The following is a 21,473-nucleotide window of genomic DNA, read 5'->3' as shown; positions in this document are numbered from 1 at the left end:
ATGAAAAACAATTGAATTGGCTTACCCGCCTTGCCCGCCGTAAGTCATGCTGAGCTTGCAGGACTCATGGTTAAGGGGTGGAGTGAGACAAAGAGTTGGGATTTTGGGAAAAGGAAACATGACAGGAAAGAGCTCCAGAGTTGAATCAAGCAGTTCTAACCTGTTTAGGACTCTATTAGAGGTGAAAAGTGGGCCAAAGTCTGGGGTGAGTAGCAGATCTCACCAGCTACCAGAAGCTCGAGGTTGACATGCAGTCACTAGGCTGACATATCATATAAAGTCAAGCCTCCTCCTACTGCTAAGATCACCCCCTCAAAATGAAGGCCCTGGCTGGGCTCTGGCCAATCTCTCACGGACCTGGCTGTGGCTGTGACAATCCAGGAGGTCGTTGCCGACGTAGGCTTCCAGAACGGTCTCCCTCTGCTCTCCAGGATGGGATGTGGTCAAGCGCTAGAATGAAGAAAAAGAAAAGTCACAGACCCAAGTTTTAATATGGAGAAAAATGTTCATATAGTGGGTATCTTTTAAATGGCAGTAGCAGTAACTACACATTTAACCAAAGTAAATAATATTCTGGTGGGGGGAGGGTGGGAGTAGCTACCCAGTCAACCAGTCAACTAACAAGAAGTTGTGATATTATATTTCCTAATGGGTGATGTAGGAGTCAACTCACACACATGAAATCTCCAGAGAAGGGAAGTGATAAAATGCCCAGATGGTAAGTGTATAAATAAGGGAGAGCCCACCAACACCTAGAGGTTTTCTCACACGAAGGGGCTCTAGAGTTGGCCCCTGAAGGATGAGCAGGCTATTTAGTCAGCACAGGGGAATGTGAGCATGGGCGGGGAAGGAAGTGTGGTACGGGTCTGGGAGGCGTGCCAACGCAGGAGGCATGTGGGGGTCGGCACAGGGCAGGTTGCTGAGGGCTTGGAGCCAATGCATCGCCAACAAACTAGACTTTATACTATAGGGACTGATGCAGCAATACTGCGTGTGCGTGTGTGTGTGAGTGTGTGTAAGGGGTAGGTGGTAGAATTTTGTAGATTCTGAAAGTCATAAGCCTCTTGCATTGTATTAAGGAAGAATTCACTTAGTGTCCAGGGGGCTAGAAAAAAAAAAATGCTGTATGGGGAGTGTGTGAAATGTGTATGAGTGTGTACAGGCATGAATTATATGAGAAAGTCACAAAACTAACGTGAGCAAACGTCCTTGCTTTTCCAGGAAAATCCTACTAAAGACCCCTGAGACTGTGGGCCCTGCCTCTGCTGAGGAGGGGCTGGACGTGTAAAGAACCACATGGAAGAAGACAAGAGCAGCAGAAGCCCCCAGGACTGAAAGGTGGAGGCCTCCAGAGGCGGTGTCGCTGACAGACTGGATCCACCGAGGCCAAACAGGAAGGCCGTGAGGGGAGAGAGCACCATATTAAAGGAGGGTGTGCTGAGAGCGTCACAGGTGGGGGCTGCCGCCCTTCCATCCAGTTCCCTGAAGCCGGGGCCAGGGTGCTGGAATGGGGTGGAGGGGTGAGAAGCTGGAGGGGGACACAGACAAGATCTTAAGACATCTCTTTATTCTTCCTGGTTATTCTGTGACAATGTCATTCACTCAGCAAAGGAATACCCTGTCTCACCAAGAGGCTCAGTAGCACGGATTGAGAGGAGGTGCGGGGTGGACAAAGTGGGAGCCAGAGAATGAGTTTGCTAACTTGAGCAGACAGAGGCAATGTGCGGGGTAGGGACGGTCCCCTGAGATTCCTCACGCTGCCCACCCACCCTAGTCAACTGAGGCAGACATCACCAACTGACCACAGGACTCCTGCTGATCCTGGATGCATCCTCAGAGTACTCCTCAAGACCATATTCCAGGAAGCATGACCAACCATCAGAAGTGCAAGTGAGGAGACCCTTTTCTATAGAGATGGGGAAATTACTCAAAGCCATTTTGACGCCAACATACCCTGAAATTCAGGGATCCATGAAGGCGTCTGACACGATTACATCCTAAGTTAGAATGGCTCATTCAGTTAAAGAGCCAACCAGTGTTGGCCTAGACCTGCAGTTCTCAAAGTGTAGTCTGTGGAATCCTAGGGGTCCCCAAAGACCTTCCAAGGAGTCTACAAGGTCATGATTATTTTCATAATACTAAGATATAATTTATCTTTTTAAAAAAGATTTTATTTTATTTCTTTTTAAGATTTTATTTATTTATTTGAGAGAGGGAGAGAAAGTCAGCACAAGCAGGTGGAGGGGCAGAGGGAGAGGCAGAAACAGACTCACTGCTGAGCAGGGAGCCTGACGTGGGGCTCAATCCCAGGACCTTGGGATCATGACCTGAGCCGAAGGCAGATGCTTAACTGGACTGAACCACCCAGGTGCCCCTAAACATTTTATTTTTTTAAGTAATCTCTACACCCAGCATGGGGCTCGAACTCAAGAACCCGAGATCAAGAATTTCATGTTCTACTGACTGAGCCAGCCAGGAGCCCCTGATTTATCTTTTTCATGGTCAATCTCTCAGAGGCTATATGAAGTGTGACACTGTGATGAATCAGTTGGGGAAGCAGATGTGAGAATCCAGCTGTCCCTCCATCAGGCCAGACATTAAAGAAGTTTGCCAAAATTTAAAAAAATGTCACTTTCCTTATTAATTTTTTTTGTTTGGAAAATAGTTATTTTTAGGGCACCTGGGTGGCTCAGTTGGTTGGGCATCTGCTTTTGGCTCAGGTCATGATCCCAGGGTCTTGGGATTGAGCCCCACATTGGGCTCCCAGCTCAGCAGGCAGCCTGCTTCTCCCTCTGACCCTCCCTACTCTCGTGCTCTCTCTCTCTTTCAAAATGAATAAAAGCTTCAAAAAAATTTAAAAGAGGAAAATGGTTATTTTTTAATATTTAAAAATATGTTATTTATGTTATGTTCTGGGTTCATTGCTGTTCATCTTAAATGAATGAATATTTAAAATGTTCTCAGTTTTGGGGCACCTGGGTGGCTCAGTCATTAAGTGTCTGCCTTCGGCTCAGGTCATGATCCCAGGGTCCTGGAGTCGAGCCCCGCATCAGGCTCCCTGCTCTGCGGGAAGCCTGCTTCTCCCTCTCCCACTCCCCGTTTGTGTTCCCTCTCTCACTGTGTCTCTCTCTGTCAAATAAATAAAATCTTTAAAAAATAAATTAAAAATAAAATGTTGTTTTAATTTTTAATACTATAAATATTGGTATATAAAATTCACATAAACTAAACCCTTTAAGGTCCTCAGCAATTTGAGAGTGCCAATGGGTCTGAGACTAAAAATCTTGAGAACCACTGGCTTAACTGGGACCAATCTGAAGAGTGGGAAGAAAAGCAACAATTCAGACGAGGCTTGACTTCCCTTAAAGACTGGTTCATCAGTGTCCACCCCTGCTGTCTGCTCGAGTGGCCCCAGGGAGCACCTAAATGCAGAGGTCTTTGTGAAGCTGTCACGAGAGTGACTCTGGGCTCTCCCGCGCCGACCCCGCTGGCTGGGAGGCTGGCTCACGACTGACGACGGGGGCAGGCTTGAAACTGCACAGAGCAAACGACCGAGGGACAGCATGGGCAACTGCGAGCTCAACACCCGGGTTCTTACCAAGAGGCCAAGGCTGTCTTCAGAAGCTGTTTTTACCTTTAGCTCTTGGTGTCGGCAGGCAGCACGAAGAAGGATTTGTGGTAAATGGGGTACAAGATACAAGCAAGGTAGCCAGCCAAGGAAACCGGCACGGTCTTTTTTTTCTTCTTAACTTCAAGGGAAAGGTACATACCCAGCGCAGAGCCTGCAACAAGAAGGCTTTCAAGCGGTCACTCCCCCAAATCAAATCCTTCTTCAGTTTCTCATAATCCAAGGAGGGCAGCAATGGGACATCCTTCAGTTTCCTACTCAGCCACACAAGTTCAGAGAGAGGGAGAAAAGGGCAAAAGGGCACATTCATTAGACCTCCTGAGTATCGGGACACCAGCGGTGGCCCAGCTGTTTTCCCCCATGGGAGGGGGAAGGGGCCTGGGGGGTCAACTTCCTGTGATTCTATAATCATTTCAGCATAAGACAAGTCAAAAACGACGGTATGGTTTTCCTGACACTGTGCAGGGAATATTAATACTAAGATCAATATTCCCGGCACAATACTAAACGGGGGCTCATGAGGACTTGGGTGAAAAGATGCATGATGATGGGTTCTTGGGGTGCCCGGCTGGCTCATTTGGTAGAGCGTGCAACTCTTGATCTTGGGGTTGTGAGTTCAAGCTCCATGTTGGAGGTAGAGATTACAAAAAAAATAAAATCTTAAAAAAAAAGATGAGGGGTTCTTCTGCTCTTCATTGACGTGTAACTGAGCTACATTACATTAGTTGCAGGCCCACGACATAATGATTCGCCATTTGTACATAGTGTGTAGTGGTCACCACACTGAGTCTCTTTACCCTCTGTCACCATACAAAGTTCCCATGTTTCCTTTCTTGGGATGAGAATTTTTAAGATTTACTTTCTCAGCAACTTTTAAATTTGCAATACAGTACTACTACTGACTATAGCTCCCAGGCTGTCCACTGCATCCCAGGAGTTTCTATTCTATAAGTGCAAGTTTGTACCTCTTGGTCTCCTTCACCCATTTCACTCATTGCATTAGTTTTAAAGGATGGAATAGAGGTAAGGGTGGGTGGAAGGGTGGAAAGGAGGTAAGACCCCAGGGGGACAGCATTTAGGGTACTGTAAATTTTCTTCATATGTGCCTATAGCATTCAACTTTTCTATAATGAGCATGTATTACATTATAAAAAAATACTACATGCTAGTTTTCTTAATGTTAGTTTTTAAAAGACAAAATGAGATCCTCTCATAGGGCCCAGGAGAAAAGGCCTGAGAACGGGGCAACAGATGAGATCCCAGTAAACACTCCTGGGAGGAGGCTCTATTCTGCACATCACACAGCAGAGCCACGCACATGTGCACACTCATTATTCTGACACGTATTTTCCTGAGGCAGATACCACTGTGTTTAGAATGAACACAGATACTTTAGAAATTCCAATTACAAAGAACTGGCCAGTATTCTTTGAAAGTGTCAAGGCCATGAAAGACAGAGTCTGAAGAATGACTTCAAAAGAAAGGAAACACAGACATGGCAACCACATCAACGTGTGATCCTGGACTGAATGCTGGACCAGACGGAGGACGTAATAGAGCAGCTGGTAAGATGTGAGAAAGGCCTGTAGGTGAGATGATACAGCGTCAGCATTAATTTTCTGACTTTGATAACTGTACCGGGCTTACGCAAAATACCAACATGCGGAATCTGGGTGAAGGGCATAGGGGAATTCTTTGCACAATATTTGCAGCTGTGAAATTATTTCAACATAAAAAAAGATTCTTTAATTTAAAATTTAAACAAGGTCTTGTTCTAGAAAAGAAAGTTCCATTTGTAAAGCCACGTCTAAAACTGTTCTATAGCTGGGGTGCTTTTTCTGGAGGGAAGAGAAGTTGTCAAACGCGGGCCATAGTTACTTGCCCATAATGGCAATATTAGCCACTAAATTTATTGCCAGCTAAGTTGCTCAGCAGCCCCACATTTCTGTGGTCCAGCCACTCTCCCATTGTCCAAGAAGACTGTGTCATACCTTCTCCTTTGTCCCCTTTAGCCCCTCCACTGACTACCCCCTTTACTCTCTGCAGGTAAGCTTGCCTCTTACACCACTGGGAATGACATTAGCAAACACCCAGAGAGTTTATTAAGTCCCCCAGCATTGTACTAAGTGCTTTATACACATGAACTCATTTTTATCCTCACAATAATCCTATAAGAAAGTTATTACTATTATTGTCCTTTCACAAGTGAAGAAACTGAGACACAGGGAAGTTACATAAGTGGTCCAAGGTCACAGAGCCGGCAGCAGAGGTGGGATTTTAACCCCGGCAGTCTGTCTCATAAGCACTACATTATACAGCCGCTGTCTGAAGAGAACAAAGTGCAGGGTCAGTGTCAGACTCAGGCAGGACTGAGGGAGGAGGCCGGCTGTGTCTCTCCCAGGTGTCTGAGTAATCTGACAGCACCCCCCGAAACCCCACAACAAGGGGGGTGCTCAGAGGGTCACCAGAACCCACCCTGGTCCTCATGCCTCTGCCAAAGGTTCTCAACTTCTTTGTTACTGCAACATACACACCGGATGAAGATCCCGAACATCAGACACCCACACGGTGACAACCTAATCGATTTGGATAGGAATGCTCAGGCATCCACAGAGCCATCCTGTGGCCCTGGTCACATGTGAGCCAGCAAAGAACATAAAATTTAGACACTGCAACATGCTGTTGACTGCCCTACAATAGAAGATTAATCTCTATAGAATATCATAGGAACAATTCAACAGTTTTTTTCCATTTGATGTGATCTCTCCAAAATAAATAGAATTAATACTAAAAGATACTTTTAGTTTAACAGTATTACTCATAATTACTGGTATTTCCTTTATATCCACACGGAGCTCTAGCTAATCAAAGGCTCTCCTCTAAGCTAGGCTGTTAAGATGAATGTTTATTAAAGTTTGAATTCTAGTTTTACCTAGAGCTGTTTACCATCCTGACAATTCCTAAGAGCAATTACTTACCCGGGTGCCAAGGAGGCTCTTAACATGGTTGAAGCCTGGGGGTGGGGGGTGGAAAGAGAAGAAGAGAGACCATGTTAAGCAGTGAGAACAATGCATTAATCCTAAATCACTCTACTCACACAGAATCAACAGATTTGCAAAGGTTTTGATCCATCAGGATTCGCCTATCATAATCATATATGATTTAAAAATTAGCCCAAACAGGGGCACCTGCGTGGCTCAGTCGGTTAAGCGTCCAACTCCTGATTTCAGCTCAGGTCATGATCTCTGGGTCATGAGATGAGCCCTGCGTCAGGCTCTGCGCGGAGTCTGCTTGTCCCTCTCCCTCAGCTCTACCCCCGCCCCCAGCCTCACAGGCACGCTCACTACCACACTCTCTCTCTAAAACAAAGAAAGAAAATTTTAAATAAATAAAATAAAAATTAGCCCAAACTGAAGTTAAGCTACACACTACTCAAGTAGTTCCCAAGCTGCCTACCACCCTTGGTTTGTTGCGACTCTGCTCCAAGGAATACTCCATAAAAAAACAAACGGGTTCTCCCCAACCAAACTCCCAGAGGTGCTTAAAGCTGCCTAGTCAGATGTCACAGAGAACAAAAGCAATGAAAGTGGCTTTATTATCCTGACCTTTTTCTTTATTAAGATTTTCTCTTTAGGGGCGCCTGGGTGGCTCAGTCTGTTAAGCGTCTGCCTTCGGCTCAAGTCACGATCCCAGGGTCCTGGGATCGAGCCCCGCACTGAACTCCATGCTCAGAATTTCTACCTGAGCAGAGAGTGAAATGGAAGCATTATGTCTCCATTGCTGCTCAGCTGCAGGCAAGGAACCTGAGCCTGGCCCTCAGCCGTTACCACTCCCTGAAGCCAGTGGTCATGGGGTGGGGACGAGGATGGATGGGGGCCACAGGAGCAGGCCAACAGCGAGATGAGGAGCTTTGCCCATGCTTTGTGACATCAGAAAGTGTTTTGAGAGATCGGTCTAAGCTGTTACGTGACGAAGTGTCCCTTGGTCAAAGCGTCTACAGATGTACCGGGTGGGACTCTTAAAGAGTCTTTAGTGCACTGCTGAGTGTTGAGAATCTCAGAATATGGCGTGTCCCAAACTTCATACATCAGCCGTTGGCTTTGGGGACAGGCAACCCTCTAGGATTAGTGTCTGCAGGCACTCGCTTTGGAAAAAGCTGCTCTACAGGACGTCGCTACCGCCAACTCTGCAACACTAAGGGCTACGTGCACAGCACGGGACTGCAGGGGTGCGTGCAGGAGGCGAGGGCTGAAATGAGACACTGTGCACATGGCATTTGGGAATGAGGCTGAGTCAGTGGGGTGGGAGTGCCGAGTTCCTGAACGCACTTTCCGGGCAGGTGCCTCTCTGGCTTACCAGGTCACAGAGGGCACCACCCTGGGCCCTGCCTCCACCCTGTGGCCTGCGGTCATCTGAGAGCCTGGGGCTAGGCAACGTATGCAGCACCATGCTCAGGTGGGGAAGTGCTAGGGGCCGGGGTGCTGAGGCCTCTTGGGCTTTCTGTGACCAGAGCTAAGCGTGGAGAGACAGATGGGCATTAGGTCACAGCAGGCTGTGGACTCCACGCTGAGCACTTTGGACCTGGGAGCAACGACAGGTATGAAGCAAGACAGTAACATGATTGATGCCTGTACGTACCTACATCCCTCCTGAAACTTGAGGGCATAAATAAATAAGACACAACCAGAAAGGTCACCCCCGCTCCCGCATGCATGAGTAATCAGACAGGTGAGAGCTTTGAGACTGAGACCGGTTAGGAAATGTTGCTTTAGCCAGGACAGGAAGAGGAAGAGCCTGAACAGACACAAAGCAACAAAGACATGGGGCAGGAGGGAGGAAGGCGCTCAGATCCCTAGGACTGCCTGAACATAGGGCCCAAAAGAGGGAAGAGGCTTGGATGATTCGCAGGTGTTCTCTGGAGTGTCATTTGCCAAGACAGGAAGTACAGGAGGGGAGACCATCTGTCTGGAGGAAAAGATGAGCCTGTTTTGGGACGTAGAAATGATGTGCCTATCAGACATTCACAGGGAGAAAGCTTGTAAGTCTGAGTCTGGAAGTCAGAAGAGAAATCTGAGCTAGAGGTACAGACACTCTCTGCCAATCACGGTCCCACCAACTGGCTGAGATCAAAGGTGATCAATCCTCACATCACCAGGGTCAGGTCAGGTATGGGATGGACATTGGGGTAGGAGGTGTAGCAAGGAGAGGTGAGCTAGGTGTGCAACACGGAGCACACGGAGCATGAGACCCAAAAAGGCTGCCTTGAGGTGCAGAGGCGAGGCAGACAAGGAGCAGGCATCTTGCCAAGACTTAAGAAAGCAACATAACGGACAACGTAAGGTCTGATGGTGTTGAACTTCAAGCCAGGGTCACCGTCCACACAACAGCAAGCTTTAGGAAGAATCCTCCTCAGCAGAATGATGCCAAGCAGTGTTTCCTGAGCAACTGCATGAGGCCATCCAAGAAAGGGTCCCCACCACCACTACCGCCACCAGCCCCAGGCCCCTGCAGGTTTTTACTGCTAAGAAGGATGGCTGATTTTGAAGTAAATGCTTTCTAAGATTTGCATGTCCTGAGCCTTAAATACATATAATGCAATCACACCTGGCAGTATTTTAACTTATATTCCCAATGGGGTCTACTTGGGAGTTGCTGAAAAAGAGTTAATTCCCAAATGGGCCATTTTTCCAAATAAGGATGCATTTAAATGGGAATTTCTCCAGCCAATGAACCCCAAAACCCACAGATACCACTAGGCAGGACTTGGGACTCACCCACAGAGCTATGCTTGGGTTTCCACCTTTGGAGTCAGCACTGGACTCTGTATCATGGTCAGCCCTCCCCCTCCCCACTCCTGCCCTATGATGGATGCTCTACATGGGTAAGGATGGTCACTCTCCTCCATCAGGCACTCCTTCCCTGGGGTGTCTCTGCATTTGTGCTTACCCAGTACGAACAGAGGGCTAAGAAGAGAGACAAACCACGGTGCTTTCCCATGCTATCTGCAGATACAAAGATGTGTGCTGCATCATTATTAGAAACAGCAAAAAACTGAAACGGCACCTAAAGGTTTGCAAGAGGAATGGTTAAATGGACCATACTGCTCTTAAATTAAAACCCTAAAAGATAAGGAAAATATGAATAAACCCAGAAGGATATAGAAAACTCTTTAAACTAGTTGCAGAGTGATATGTCTAATAAAAACCTTAATTCTAGGGCGCCTGGGTGGCTCAGTCGTTAAGCGTCTGCCTTCGGCTCAGGTCACGATCCCAGGGTCCTGGGATCGAGTCCCGCATCGGGCTCCCTGCTCTGCGGGAAGCCTGCTTCTCCCTCTCCCACTCCCCCTGCTTGTGTTCCTGCTCTCGCTGTCTCTCTCTCTGTCAAATAAATAAATAAAATCTTTAAAAAAAAAAAAAAACCTTAATTCTATATACTTTTTTAAAGTCTGGAAGGATGGATGTGAAACAGTCACCAGGGTCACCTATGGAGGGAGAGGAGATGGGTAAGTGTGAGGGAGAGACGGATTTGTGTTCAGTTTACTATTAGATTGTTGTTTTCCAGTGAGCACATTTGTGTATTACTTGTACAATCTTAGAAAACAAAAAATCCCTGCCTTTTGTGCCCCGAGGGAGATGCTTCCCTTCTTACAATGATCAGATTGCTGAAAATGTAAACACAGATTTACCTTGTCTCCCAGGAGATACTAACCCATGGTCTGGAGCCTGAGCTGGTGAGGACTGCAGGATGACAAACCAGGGGGTAGGGTGGTGATAGGCAATCAAACTGGAAGGGGCCACCTGAGAGAGTTCTCTTTTCAAAAAATCAATCCCGTCATTATTAGTCCTTCTGTGAACATTGGAATTTGACCACCAGCTCTGCTCATGTGAGTGGAGTTCTGGACACAGTTATGTGGGCATGAACTAGGCCCCACTCATGGTGTCTCCTCTGCAGGGCCCTGCACCAGCATAATCCCCCTGCTCCAGGGGGTGAATTCCTGGCTTTGGGGGTTTGGGAGAGAACTGGGCACACATAGCCCTGCTCCCTGCTTCCCGGGTGGGGGAAGATGAGCGCTCCCAGGGAGCAGAGGTCAGTCCTGCAGCCCTTGGGCCCTCGCTGCCAGTGGTGCTAGGGGAGGGGAGGGGCTTGGCCAGAGCTGGCCGTCACTGGGTGGCCACATTTCTTGAATGCCAGGATTTAAATGTAGGAAACCCACCTGTCTACAAAGAAAATCCACATTCTCCAACATAAGCTTCATCAGAGTTGATGGCAATATTGCCAGCCCCTTTCTCCTTTATTGTCCTATTTTCCAAATGGTTCAGGTTTATAGGGTACAATGAATTGGAACACTCAAGGTCAACAGAACAGAGAGGAGTTGATGGAGGACCACCCTAAAGGGCATGCTGGGCCGTGCCCACCTCTTTCTCTTGAAACTGATGGCATTGTGTTTGGATCTAGCGTAGAACTTAAACCCCTGGCAAATAAGAAAGCAGCCCTTCTCTCAATCCTACCATTCAACCACTAGACTTCCCATCTAAATTGTACCTTCACACATTATAAATCCAGTATCCTACACTGACTGTAGGCTTGCCCAGCCAACTATGTTCTATTACACTTTTACAAGGATGTTCTTTTACAGTGACTCACATCATGTGATGAAAGGTAGCTAATGAACACCACGCAACTGTCTCTCTTCCCCGGGAGGAAATCATGTACCTGCTCACGGGGCCGTGCGGCACGGGCTGCGAGGAAGCTCCGAGACGGTCTGTCCCTGCTTCCACAGGCGTCCGGCAGCCCTGACACGCTCGTTTGTACTGTCCTACCCTCATTGTCCTTTCACCACAATTTCCCCCCCCGCCCCCCGCAGCATTACTGAGACGCAGTTGACAGAGGACACTGTGTAAGTTTAAAGTGTACAAAGTGCTGCACTGATACACGTATAGACTGAAATGATCACTGCAATCAGGTGAGTTAACACGCCCGTCACCTCAGTTACTCTGTGGGTGGTGCTGAGGACATTTAAGATCTACCCTCTCAGTAACCTTCAAGCATATAATGGAGTATTGCTTTTTTTTTTTTTAAGATTTTATTTATCTGACAGAGAGAGACACAGCGAGAGGGGGAACACAGGCAGCGGGAGTAGGAGAGGGAGAAGCAGGCTCCCCGCCGAGGAGGGAACCCGATGTGGGACTCGATCCCAGGACCCTGAGATCATGACCTGAGCTGAAGGCAGACGCTCAACAACTGAGCCACCCAGGCGCCCCTAATGGAATATTGTTAACATTAGCCACCATGCTATAAAGTCCCAGAGCTTATTCATCTTATAACCAGAAGTTACACCCTTTGACCAACATCTCCCACTTCCCCCACCTCCCAGCCCCAGGGAACCACCACTCTACTTTCTGTTTCTATGAGTTCTAACCACAATTTTGTTCTTTCCATCTTCTATTTTTTTTATTTCTCATATTTGTGTTTTCTCATAATAAGCTGCTTCAAACATACTTGAGAATGAGGTAGGGTATTCATTTTTTCCTTAATACTAAAAAAGGCCTCTGTTTATGAAGACCCTAATATTAATGTGCAAACCCTCCCCCTTAATTAAAAGCCGTGGCTCTAACCCATGGGGGTGCCTCAGGATCCCCTGACACTTCCTTCCGAACTGAATACGCCTGGCTCCACCATTGAGCCTGTGGCCCAGACAGCAGGTTGAGGTGAGCTCCAGGGACATGGGTTCAAGAACTTTGAAAACGTCCACAGGAGACACTGGTGTACTCATTCCCCAGGTTAAGAACCCCAACACAACACCACATGCTTCTGGATGAGCTATCCTAAGAAGGACGCAACATCATCTAAGTAATATTTTGCCCTGGGATGCAAACGCTGAATCTAATCACGAGAAAATATGAAACACAAAAAGGGAAATGTTCAATTTTTTAAACGAGGGAAAAACTATAGAGGACATGGCTCAGGTGACAAATTGGAACATGCCCAGAGGGGCGCCTGGGTGGCTCAGTCATTAAGCGTCTGCCTTCGGCTCAGGTCATGATCCCAGGGTCCTGGGATTGAGTCCTGCATCGGGCTCCCTGCTCAGTGGGAAGCCTGCTTCTCCCTCTCTCACTCCCCTTACTTGTGTTCCTTCTCTCGCTGTGTCTTTCTCCGTCAAATAAATAAATAAAATCTTTAAAAAAAAAAAAAAAGGAACATGCCCAGATTAGGTAAGAGCATCATAAAGACATTAAATTTATTGAAGCGGATCACTGTATGGTTACATAAGAGAATACTCCTTTTAAGAAATGAACTCTAGGGGCGCCGGACTGGCTCAGTCGTTAAAAGCATCTGCCTTCCGCTCAGGTCATGATCTCAGGGTCCTGGGATCGAGCCCCGCATCGGGCTCCCTGCTCGGCGGGAAGCCTGCTTCTCCCTCTCCCACTCCCCCTGCTTGTGTTCCCTCTCTCGCTGTCTGTCAAATAAATAAATAAAATCTTTATTAAAAAAAAAAGAAAGAAAGAAATGAACTCTACACTGGAGTAAAACGCCGTAATATATGTGATTTATTCTCAAATGGCTCAGAAAACAGACTGTGTGTGTGTGTGTGTGTGTGTGTGTGCAGACAAACTAAACAAATGGGTAAAATGCCAACAGTCGCTGAATCTGGGTAAAGGGTATACAAGTGTCCTTTGTGCTATTTTTGCGACTTCTTTGTAAGTTTGCAATTATTCCAAGTAAAAAGTTAAGAAAAGAAAAAGAGAGAGCACCTGTCTTTGACGGTACAGCTTCCAATATGGCAGTTATTTTAAAAAAGAGAATGAAGTTTCCTTCCTTTCCTATTGCTTTGCTCACTGTTACCGGTAAGGCCTTGGACGGAACAGCCCCAGGGGGAAGAGCAGACTAAACCTCTCGCCCGCCGCCCCCGGGATACAGCCCCCAGCTGCTCACTCCTCAAAAACAGCTTTCTCTTCCTTCTGGGACTTCACAGACCTCTGGAATGCAGACTCCTGCATGTTATTTGCCCTTGTTCTTTCATTTTTTTTAGTTAGGCTATGTTTAAATCTGGGGGGCAGCCGCGGGGCCCAGAGCCTCACCGTCCCAGGCCTCGTGAAGTCCACGCTGTGGGCCAGGCTCTGCCGCATCTGGTCACTGAAGAGACGGACACACACGCTCTGGAGGTACTCCGGGGTGATCTGTGGAGAGGGCGCGAGGATGGCTGGTGAGAGGCCCAAAACTCCCGCAGGCACATCACGGGCCCCAGCGATTAGCAGAGCCCTCACCAGGCTTTCTGTAAGGTACGCACAGGAGCTCTGGGAGCTAAAGCACTGGGCCCGACAGAAATAAACCGTTAACATACTGCAGGTATGATCGTGGGCTATCATATTTTGAATTCTGTAATTGCACGAGATGGTACTCTCACGGTCATGTGAAAGAAACTGATTTTAAACCATTTCTGTGTGTGTGTGAATTCCAGCAGGAAAGTCAATCGGGTGGCCAACGGGTGGTAGAAAGAATGGTGAGCTTAACATCTGAAAATCTGGGCTCAAGCCCTGGACTCAAGAAAACCAACAGCTCTGCCCCTTGCCTTCTGATCTGTCGAGTGAGACGAACAATGTCTGCGTTTGTGGGTCATGGTGACAGGGTGAATGAGATCACGCATATGCCCAGCACAGGCCAGGTCGCTCGGGAAGTGCTTGCGGAATGAATGGTGGAGACATTTTTGATAGAGTGCCGGCCAGCGTGAGGCTGCCCTGCTGTCCCCGTCAATGGCACTCAATTCTGGCCTTTCTTTAGCACCTCTCCCACCCTCTCGTTAGCTACTGTAACTCAGGACTGGCATACAGCATCTCAGGTGGTAATCTCTGAATTTTTTCTTTTCATTTTACATCTTCTCTTTTTATAAAAAGAATGCACATTTAAATCGCACAAGTGCCCCAACCTCTCCCCAGTCCCATCCTTCGCCATACACCAATCCCTGGAGGTAACTATTAACCATTTTGCACCCTTCCAGCCTTTTTTTTTTAATGCCTGATTGCTGGAGGGGAAGCTCCTTTTCCCTGGGCTCATGATTCCATGTGGTGAACTCCCACATGGTCATGTCACTGGCCCCTCTCCGCACCCTCACTCGGTTGTCCCCATGCGAGGACTATGCAACCCATTCACAAGTTAGAAAGAGCTGCAATGCGGAGCTGCACCCACTCCTCTCCTTGGAGGACTCCACTGACCCACTGGAAACTTCTGGTCTGCTTCAGACACATGAAAGGCTCTGTGCACCCATGGCAGATGTCTGTGCTCATCCCCTGACACTCAGCTCTATGTGAAGCGACTCAGCCAAAGAAGCGTCCCATCTCAGGCCCGCACTTGCCACATTATCTTGCATCCATTTCCTCTGAATTTCGATAGTATCAAAATGTAAACATTCCTTTCTCATCCTATATTTTTAACCTTTCCTTTTACACCTTTTCATTGTCTATAACCTAAAAACATCCAAAAATAGTTCATATTTAAAAAGCACCTTCCCCTTCCTCTACCCTAGGTCTTCATCTATCGACCACCGGCTCAGTATTCTTCCTTCACACCCAAAGTTCTCGAGAGAACAGCCCACGTTTGCTGTCTCACCTCCCCTGGACCTCCCAACACACTACAATTAGGCTTCCAGCCGCATCACTCCATGGAAACTTCCATGGCAAAGGACACCACCACTGACCTTCTAAATGTCAAAAATCATTGGACACTTTTCAGTTCTAGTCTTTTAAAGTTTTCTGTGGCTTCTGAGACTTTGCATCACCCCTTCCTCCCGAAACTGTTTCCTCCTTTGACTTCTGAAACTGCTACCAGAACCACTTCTTTAACAAGAAAATTTGACTGTGTCACTTTCTTGCTTAAAATAGGGTGAATGAGGAAAGGACACAAATAGTAGACTAAAAAGCAAAGTACAAATGGTCAACAAACATGAAAATATATTCAGCCTCATACATAATTAAAGAAATATAAGTTGAAACATTCAGAACACCAAGTTTTACTTAACAAAACCGGTTAAGAGTTCAAAGTATAATCAAAGTATAATAGTGTCTAGCGCTGGCAAGTGTGTGGAGAAATAAACACTCTGACACAGATAAACTCCTGGGAGGGTCAGGTAGACATCTTTGAACTCTCAGGAGAAATAATTTGGCAACATCTATCAAAATGTTAATGCCCATAACCTTTGACCTAACAATTCCACTCTTAGGATCTTACCTTACCTGTTTTCAAAGGTATACAGTACATACAAGAATGTTCATTGCAACATTTTTTTTGTTCTAGCAGACAAAAAATCTAAATGTTCACCATCAAAGATCTGACGAATTATGGTTCACCCTTACAATGGCATAATGTACATAATGTACAAGCCTAGAAAAGAATGAGGGTAGTGTGGTCATGTGAAAAGATCTCAAAGATATACTGAAAGTAAAACACCAAGTTTCAAAAGAATAATGGGTCATAGGATCCCAAGTATAGGTAGGCTGCATGCACACACATGCATATGCATAGAAATGTTTGGAAATAATACACAAGAAAATGTTCATCTTGAATACAAATAAAGAAGGGACACTAAGAAACTGTGTATAGGAGGGTGCTTTTGCTCTTTAGTATAGACTACTCAGACTTGTTCCAATTTGTTACCACAAACGTGTATTTTTTTTACATTAAAAACAAGCCAGTTAAAAGTCTGGTCCCTGGGCGCCTGGGTGGCTCAGTTGGTTAAGCGTCTGCCTTCGGCTCAGGTCATGATCCCAGGGTCCTGGGATCAAGTCCCGCATCAGGCTCCCTGCTCACTGGAGAGCCTGCTTCTGCCTCTCTCTCTGCCTGCCTCTCTGCCTACTTGTGCTTTCTCTCTGTGTGTCAAATAAATAAAAATAAAATCTTTAAAAAAAAAAAAAAAAGTCTGGTCCCTGGCCCTACCGTCACGTCGCCTCTCTCCCTGTGTGGTGGCAGTAGGAGCTCACGGGCCCATCCCTGGTCAGCAGGCCACACCTGACACCACATGACTCTGGCTCTTTTGGTAGCTGTTGTTTAACAGGAGGGAAGGCAAACAAAGGCATATGCTTTTCTTTTTCTTTATTTCTGTATTGTTTGAACCTTCTGTGTGCCCATATTTGTTACCAGAGGTTACAGAAGCCATGTATGGTTTCTTCCGGATACTTTTCTTTTCTTTCTTTCTTTTTTTTTAAAGATTTTATTTATTTATTTGACAGAGAGAGACAGCCAGAGAGGGAATACAAGCAGGGGGAGTGGGAGAGGGAGAAGCAGGCTCCCCGCCGAGCAGGGAGCCCGATGCGGGGCTCGATCCCAGGACCCTGGGATCATAACCTGAGCCGAAGGCAGATACTTAACAACTGAGCCACCCAGGCGCCCCTACTTTTCTGTTTTAAAGAAAAGTCAACACATGCTATTTTTAAAACTAGAAAAAAAGCTAATTAATTTGAAAAGTCCAATTTTTAAGGTATACATTTCAAAAGCTGCTCACTAACTACAGGACAAAGCAAAACTTCCTAAGCATGGTCTCTAGGTCTCCCCGATCTTTGGGAGATGATCTTTGCCAGTCCGCCTTCCCTGCATCACCTGCCAGCATGTGGCCACCTCCCCAGCTTCGGCCCTTCTGGCTGCACCAAGCAACTTGCAGCAGTTTGTGGGCTATGCGTTCACAGAAACAAAGAGGCTTTCAGTACAGGATACTAAAACATATTAAAACGCTACTACGGTAAAAAATACAATGCATTACTAGCTTAAGAATAGTCAGATCATGGGGTGCCTGGTGGCTCAGTCATTAAGTGTCTGCCTTCGGCTCAGGTCCCAGGGTCCTGGGATCAAGCCCCGCATCTGACTCCCTGCTCCATGGGAAGCCTTCTTCTCCCTCTCCCACTCCCCCTGCTTGTGTTCCTTCTCTCGCTGTGTCTCTCTCTGTCAAATAAATAAATAAAATCTTTAAAAAAAGAAAAAAAAATAGATCAATGGAAAAAATGAAAATCCCACTACATGATAAAGGTAGCCATTCAAATTAGTAAAGAAAGACAGAAGTAAATAGTTCTGGCTCAAATGGTTATCTTTTTTGGGGGGGGGGTAATTTCTTCCTTATATCATCTATTAAAATAAATTCCATATGGATTAAAGATTTAAAGGTAAAATTAAAACAATAAAAACCAAACAAGACGACCAATAGAAAAAAGTTAAGGTGAGTATTAATTTGGCTCCCTTAGTGGGAAAAGCTTCTTTTCACTTCAGAGCTTCAAAGCACTTCGAAAAGGCAGAGTGAATGAAGGGAAAACTTGATAAATTGATTTGACTATACAAATATGTAAATTTTAAACTAAGAAACACTTATGTTTAAAAACCAAAAAACAAACTATGGAAGATATTTACAAAAGATGAATCCTGAATGGCCTGTGTCTTAACAGTGATGTCCAAAGCTATATTCCTGCTTTCCCCTAAAACCTGTTCCACCCGAGGCTGTCCCTGTCACAGCTGGTGGCGCCGCCCCCACCCCCCCACAGCTTAGGCCAAAAACGTGGAGTCGTCCGTGATCCCCCCAACCCCTGTCCAGGTCCAAGCCAGCATGAGACGCAGTTGGCTCTATCTCCTAACACACCCAGCGGGGCACCTCTCTGGCCCCACTTGCTACCTCCTCCACCACCAGGTCTGCCCTGGTGACTGCAAGACCCTCCTGCTGGTCTCTCTAGTTCCCCTAACCTTCCAAGGACCATTCTAAAGCAATGAGAGCTGATACTTCCACAGCATCCAGACCACCCCACCCCACTGCTCTGCTCCCCAGTTTACTCAGAGTAAAGGCCCCATCCTTATGGCCCTTGGACCCCCGACCTGCTGTGTGCCATTCCTCCTCCCTTGCCGGGCTCCTCAAACAGGAGAGACACACTTCCACTTTTGGTCCTTTGCATTCTCTTCCTTTAGCCTAGAACTCTGGGGGGAATCACCGAGGACTGCATACCTAATACCCTCACCTCTTCCAATGAAGCTCAAATGAAGCACACCCTGACTACCGATTTAAAATTGCCCCCTGCCCACATCCCCACAAACTCTGATCCCCTTCACCCCTACAGCGATTGTCATCTTCTAACACGTGATGTCATTTATTATCTGCTGTGTTTATGTGTACCGTTTATTAGCTCTCGCCCCTACTGGAATGTATGCTCCCTGAGGTCAAGGATCTTTGTGTTGTCGTCTGATAGATCCTACATGCCTAGAACAGGGAGGGCCTGGGGCGTAGTAAGCATGCCATAAATCTGTGTTCAACGAATGAGAGAAGCATATAAAAAATGTTCAATGTCATGTGTAAAGAGTATAATGTGTATTTAAATCCTGAGATACTATTTCTCATTGGTCAAATCTGCAAACAAATACAAATGTTAATGCTAATACCCAGGACTGGCAAGGGTATAAGGATAAGAACTGCCAGTAGACTCAGATGAGCAGAACCTTCCAACAGGACCTTAGTATAGATTTCAACCTAGACAACCAACTTTAAAAAATGTAACCGGGGCCCCTGGCTGGCTCAGCTGGTGGAGTGTGTGACTCTTGATCTCAGGGTTGTGGGTTTGAGCCCCATGTTGGGTGTAGAGATGACTTACATAAATAAAACTTTAAAAAAATAAATAAAACTAAAAATGTCACAGAGGCTCATCTTCTCCCATGACATTTATAATTTATGACAGTGAAAAGCTGGAAATGACCTAGATGTCCAACTGCAGGGATGGGACACTAAGTGAAGTACGACACTGCCATATAATGGGATTGAAGCCACTAACGCTTGAGGCGTGTAGAATAATGACTTCAAGAACGCAAGATTCAGTATTAAGGAAAAAAGATTAGAAAACTTTGGGTGAACTAGAGTCCATTTCTGTAAAACACATGTAGCCAAGCACTGAAAAAAATATGGAATGTCAACAAGTGTTATTACTAAGTGACACAATTACAGGTAATTTTAATGTCATTTTTGCAGAGTTCTGGATTTCTAAAATTTTTATAATACATATTATTTTGTAAGCATATTTTTAAGTCACTAAAAAAACTTATTTTTTTAAAGTAATCTCTATGCCAAACATGGGGCTCAAACTCACAACCCCAAGATCAAGAGTCACATGCTCTACCAACTGAGCCAGCCCACTAAAAACAATTTCAATACACAACCTTACATTTGTGACAAAATTATACAGAACTTAATACATGCACATGAGTACAAAACTGGGGAAATCAGAATAAGATCAATAGACTGGATCAACATCAGTTCTGGTTGTAGTATTGTACTACAGTTATGCAAAAATGTTACTATTGGGGGAAACTGGCTAGTGTGCCAAGACTCTCTTTGCATTATTTCTAAAAATTGCATGTGAACCTACAATTATTCCATTTTTATAGAAAAATGTATATTTCCACAAAGAAATTTTATTATACTTTCTAATATTTTAGTAAATGAACCACTAAAGTCATTCCCATTAAACTCAGAAATAAGACAAGGAGGCCCATGGCCACATTATTTGACAATGTTCCACAGTCTTAGCCAGTATGCTAAGAAAAAAGAAAAGTCATTATAAATAATGAAACAAAACAAAACAAAAATATCATTATGTGAAGATGATATGACTGCCAACCTAGAATACAGGAGAATTGATCAAAAGAATCTATCAGATTAACAGAGTTCAGAAGGATAGCTGGATATAAAATCAGTATGTGAAAATCTGTGACTTTCCTTTACACCAGCAGCGTATTTCCCTCATTTTTATGCCACTCCATATTATTATTTTCTGTTGCCAGACAATTTATTCTTTGCTAATGTTAAGAATAAGGTAGAGGAATAAAGATGTGGTCGACAGTGTGTCAGGAAAAATGGATAAAAGACAGCAAGCAGCACAATAACCGGTGTGGAATGTCCGCGTGGTCTCCTTTCTGCTCTTGGCTTTGTGAGGCACAGGGGCAGGTCTCGCTGGCTGGGAGCGGCCAGGAATCCCATTATCAACACAGCCCATGCTCCTAACACTTCCTTAGCTCCTAACAGACACATGAGGGACTGCGGATCTTTCTCACCATCTTGCCACTGACTGTGGCCTCCAGAGAATCCACCAGCTCTGCTGTGACCCCGATGAGATTGTGGTAGTCTGCCTGAATCTTGTTGTACCGCTTCAGGTATGTCATTGACCTTCGCTCGGCTTCTATCAGCTGCTGGTGGAGCTGCTGTGACACTTCTGGAAGACAGTACATATCGAAACAAATATACAGTAAGAAAACCCCACAAAATAAAAAATAATCATATTCTTCTCAAGGGAGTATCATGCCTACTTTCAGAATATTTTGCTATCACAATGAACTTGACATTATTCGTGTTTAACACTTTGCTGCTATTTCTCTACATGTTTAATTACCAAGTGCAGTGTAACCACTGATTTTCCATTTCTTGTCTCTGGTAGTTCAACTGAACCATCGCTGGTTTTCTTCACACAATCTATTTCCTTGACTGAGCTCCATGCAATTTCTTTTAGTTGTTCTATGTACGAGAAACAAACTCTACAATCAGCTCACAAACTGGATGAACTGAACCTGTGTCTTTTCCTGGTTTTGTCCTGTGATGTTGTCCAGGGGACAGTAAGTATCTACAGGACAGTTCTTCATTTTAAGTAAAGGTTAGGCTACTTGACTAATGCTGAGAAAGCTAGAATCCAGAATTAGGTAAGGTTCCAGGTGCTCACTCTGCCAGCTTGATAAAGCACAAACCACCCCACTGGGCCTTAAGAGCAGGCAGCCTTGGAAGATGTTAGGGCTCTCTTCTTGGACTCCCCACCAGGGGCAGCACTTGATGGCCAAGCCACCCAGG

General features: G+C 45.8%; 1 protein-coding gene across 3 annotated transcripts in view; it reads right to left on the bottom strand.

Moving 5' to 3' along the window:
• ARMC9 (armadillo repeat containing 9) overlaps nucleotides 1-21,473 on the bottom strand; it is a 117,377-nt gene that overhangs the window by 73,178 nt on the left and 22,726 nt on the right. For 2 of the 3 annotated variants that reach the window (XM_021690332.1, XM_044913450.1), the window contains exons 7-11: nucleotides 20,690-20,847; nucleotides 13,708-13,806; nucleotides 6,607-6,641; nucleotides 3,771-3,882; nucleotides 358-450 (exon numbers count right to left, since the gene is read on the bottom strand). In XM_021690332.1, coding sequence (XP_021546007.1) covers nucleotides 358-450; nucleotides 3,771-3,882; nucleotides 6,607-6,641; nucleotides 13,708-13,806; nucleotides 20,690-20,847 — 497 coding nt within the window. The remainder of the gene's footprint in view (nucleotides 1-357; nucleotides 451-3,770; nucleotides 3,883-6,606; nucleotides 6,642-13,707; nucleotides 13,807-20,689; nucleotides 20,848-21,473) is intronic. The other variant, XM_044913448.1, reaches the window with a different exon arrangement.

Source organism: Neomonachus schauinslandi, chromosome 3, assembly GCF_002201575.2.
Source record: "Neomonachus schauinslandi chromosome 3, ASM220157v2, whole genome shotgun sequence".
NCBI classification, from domain to species: Eukaryota; Metazoa; Chordata; class Mammalia; order Carnivora; family Phocidae; genus Neomonachus; species Neomonachus schauinslandi.
Note: the sequence above shows the minus strand (reverse complement) of the source record. Positions and strands in the feature narration are given on the sequence as shown.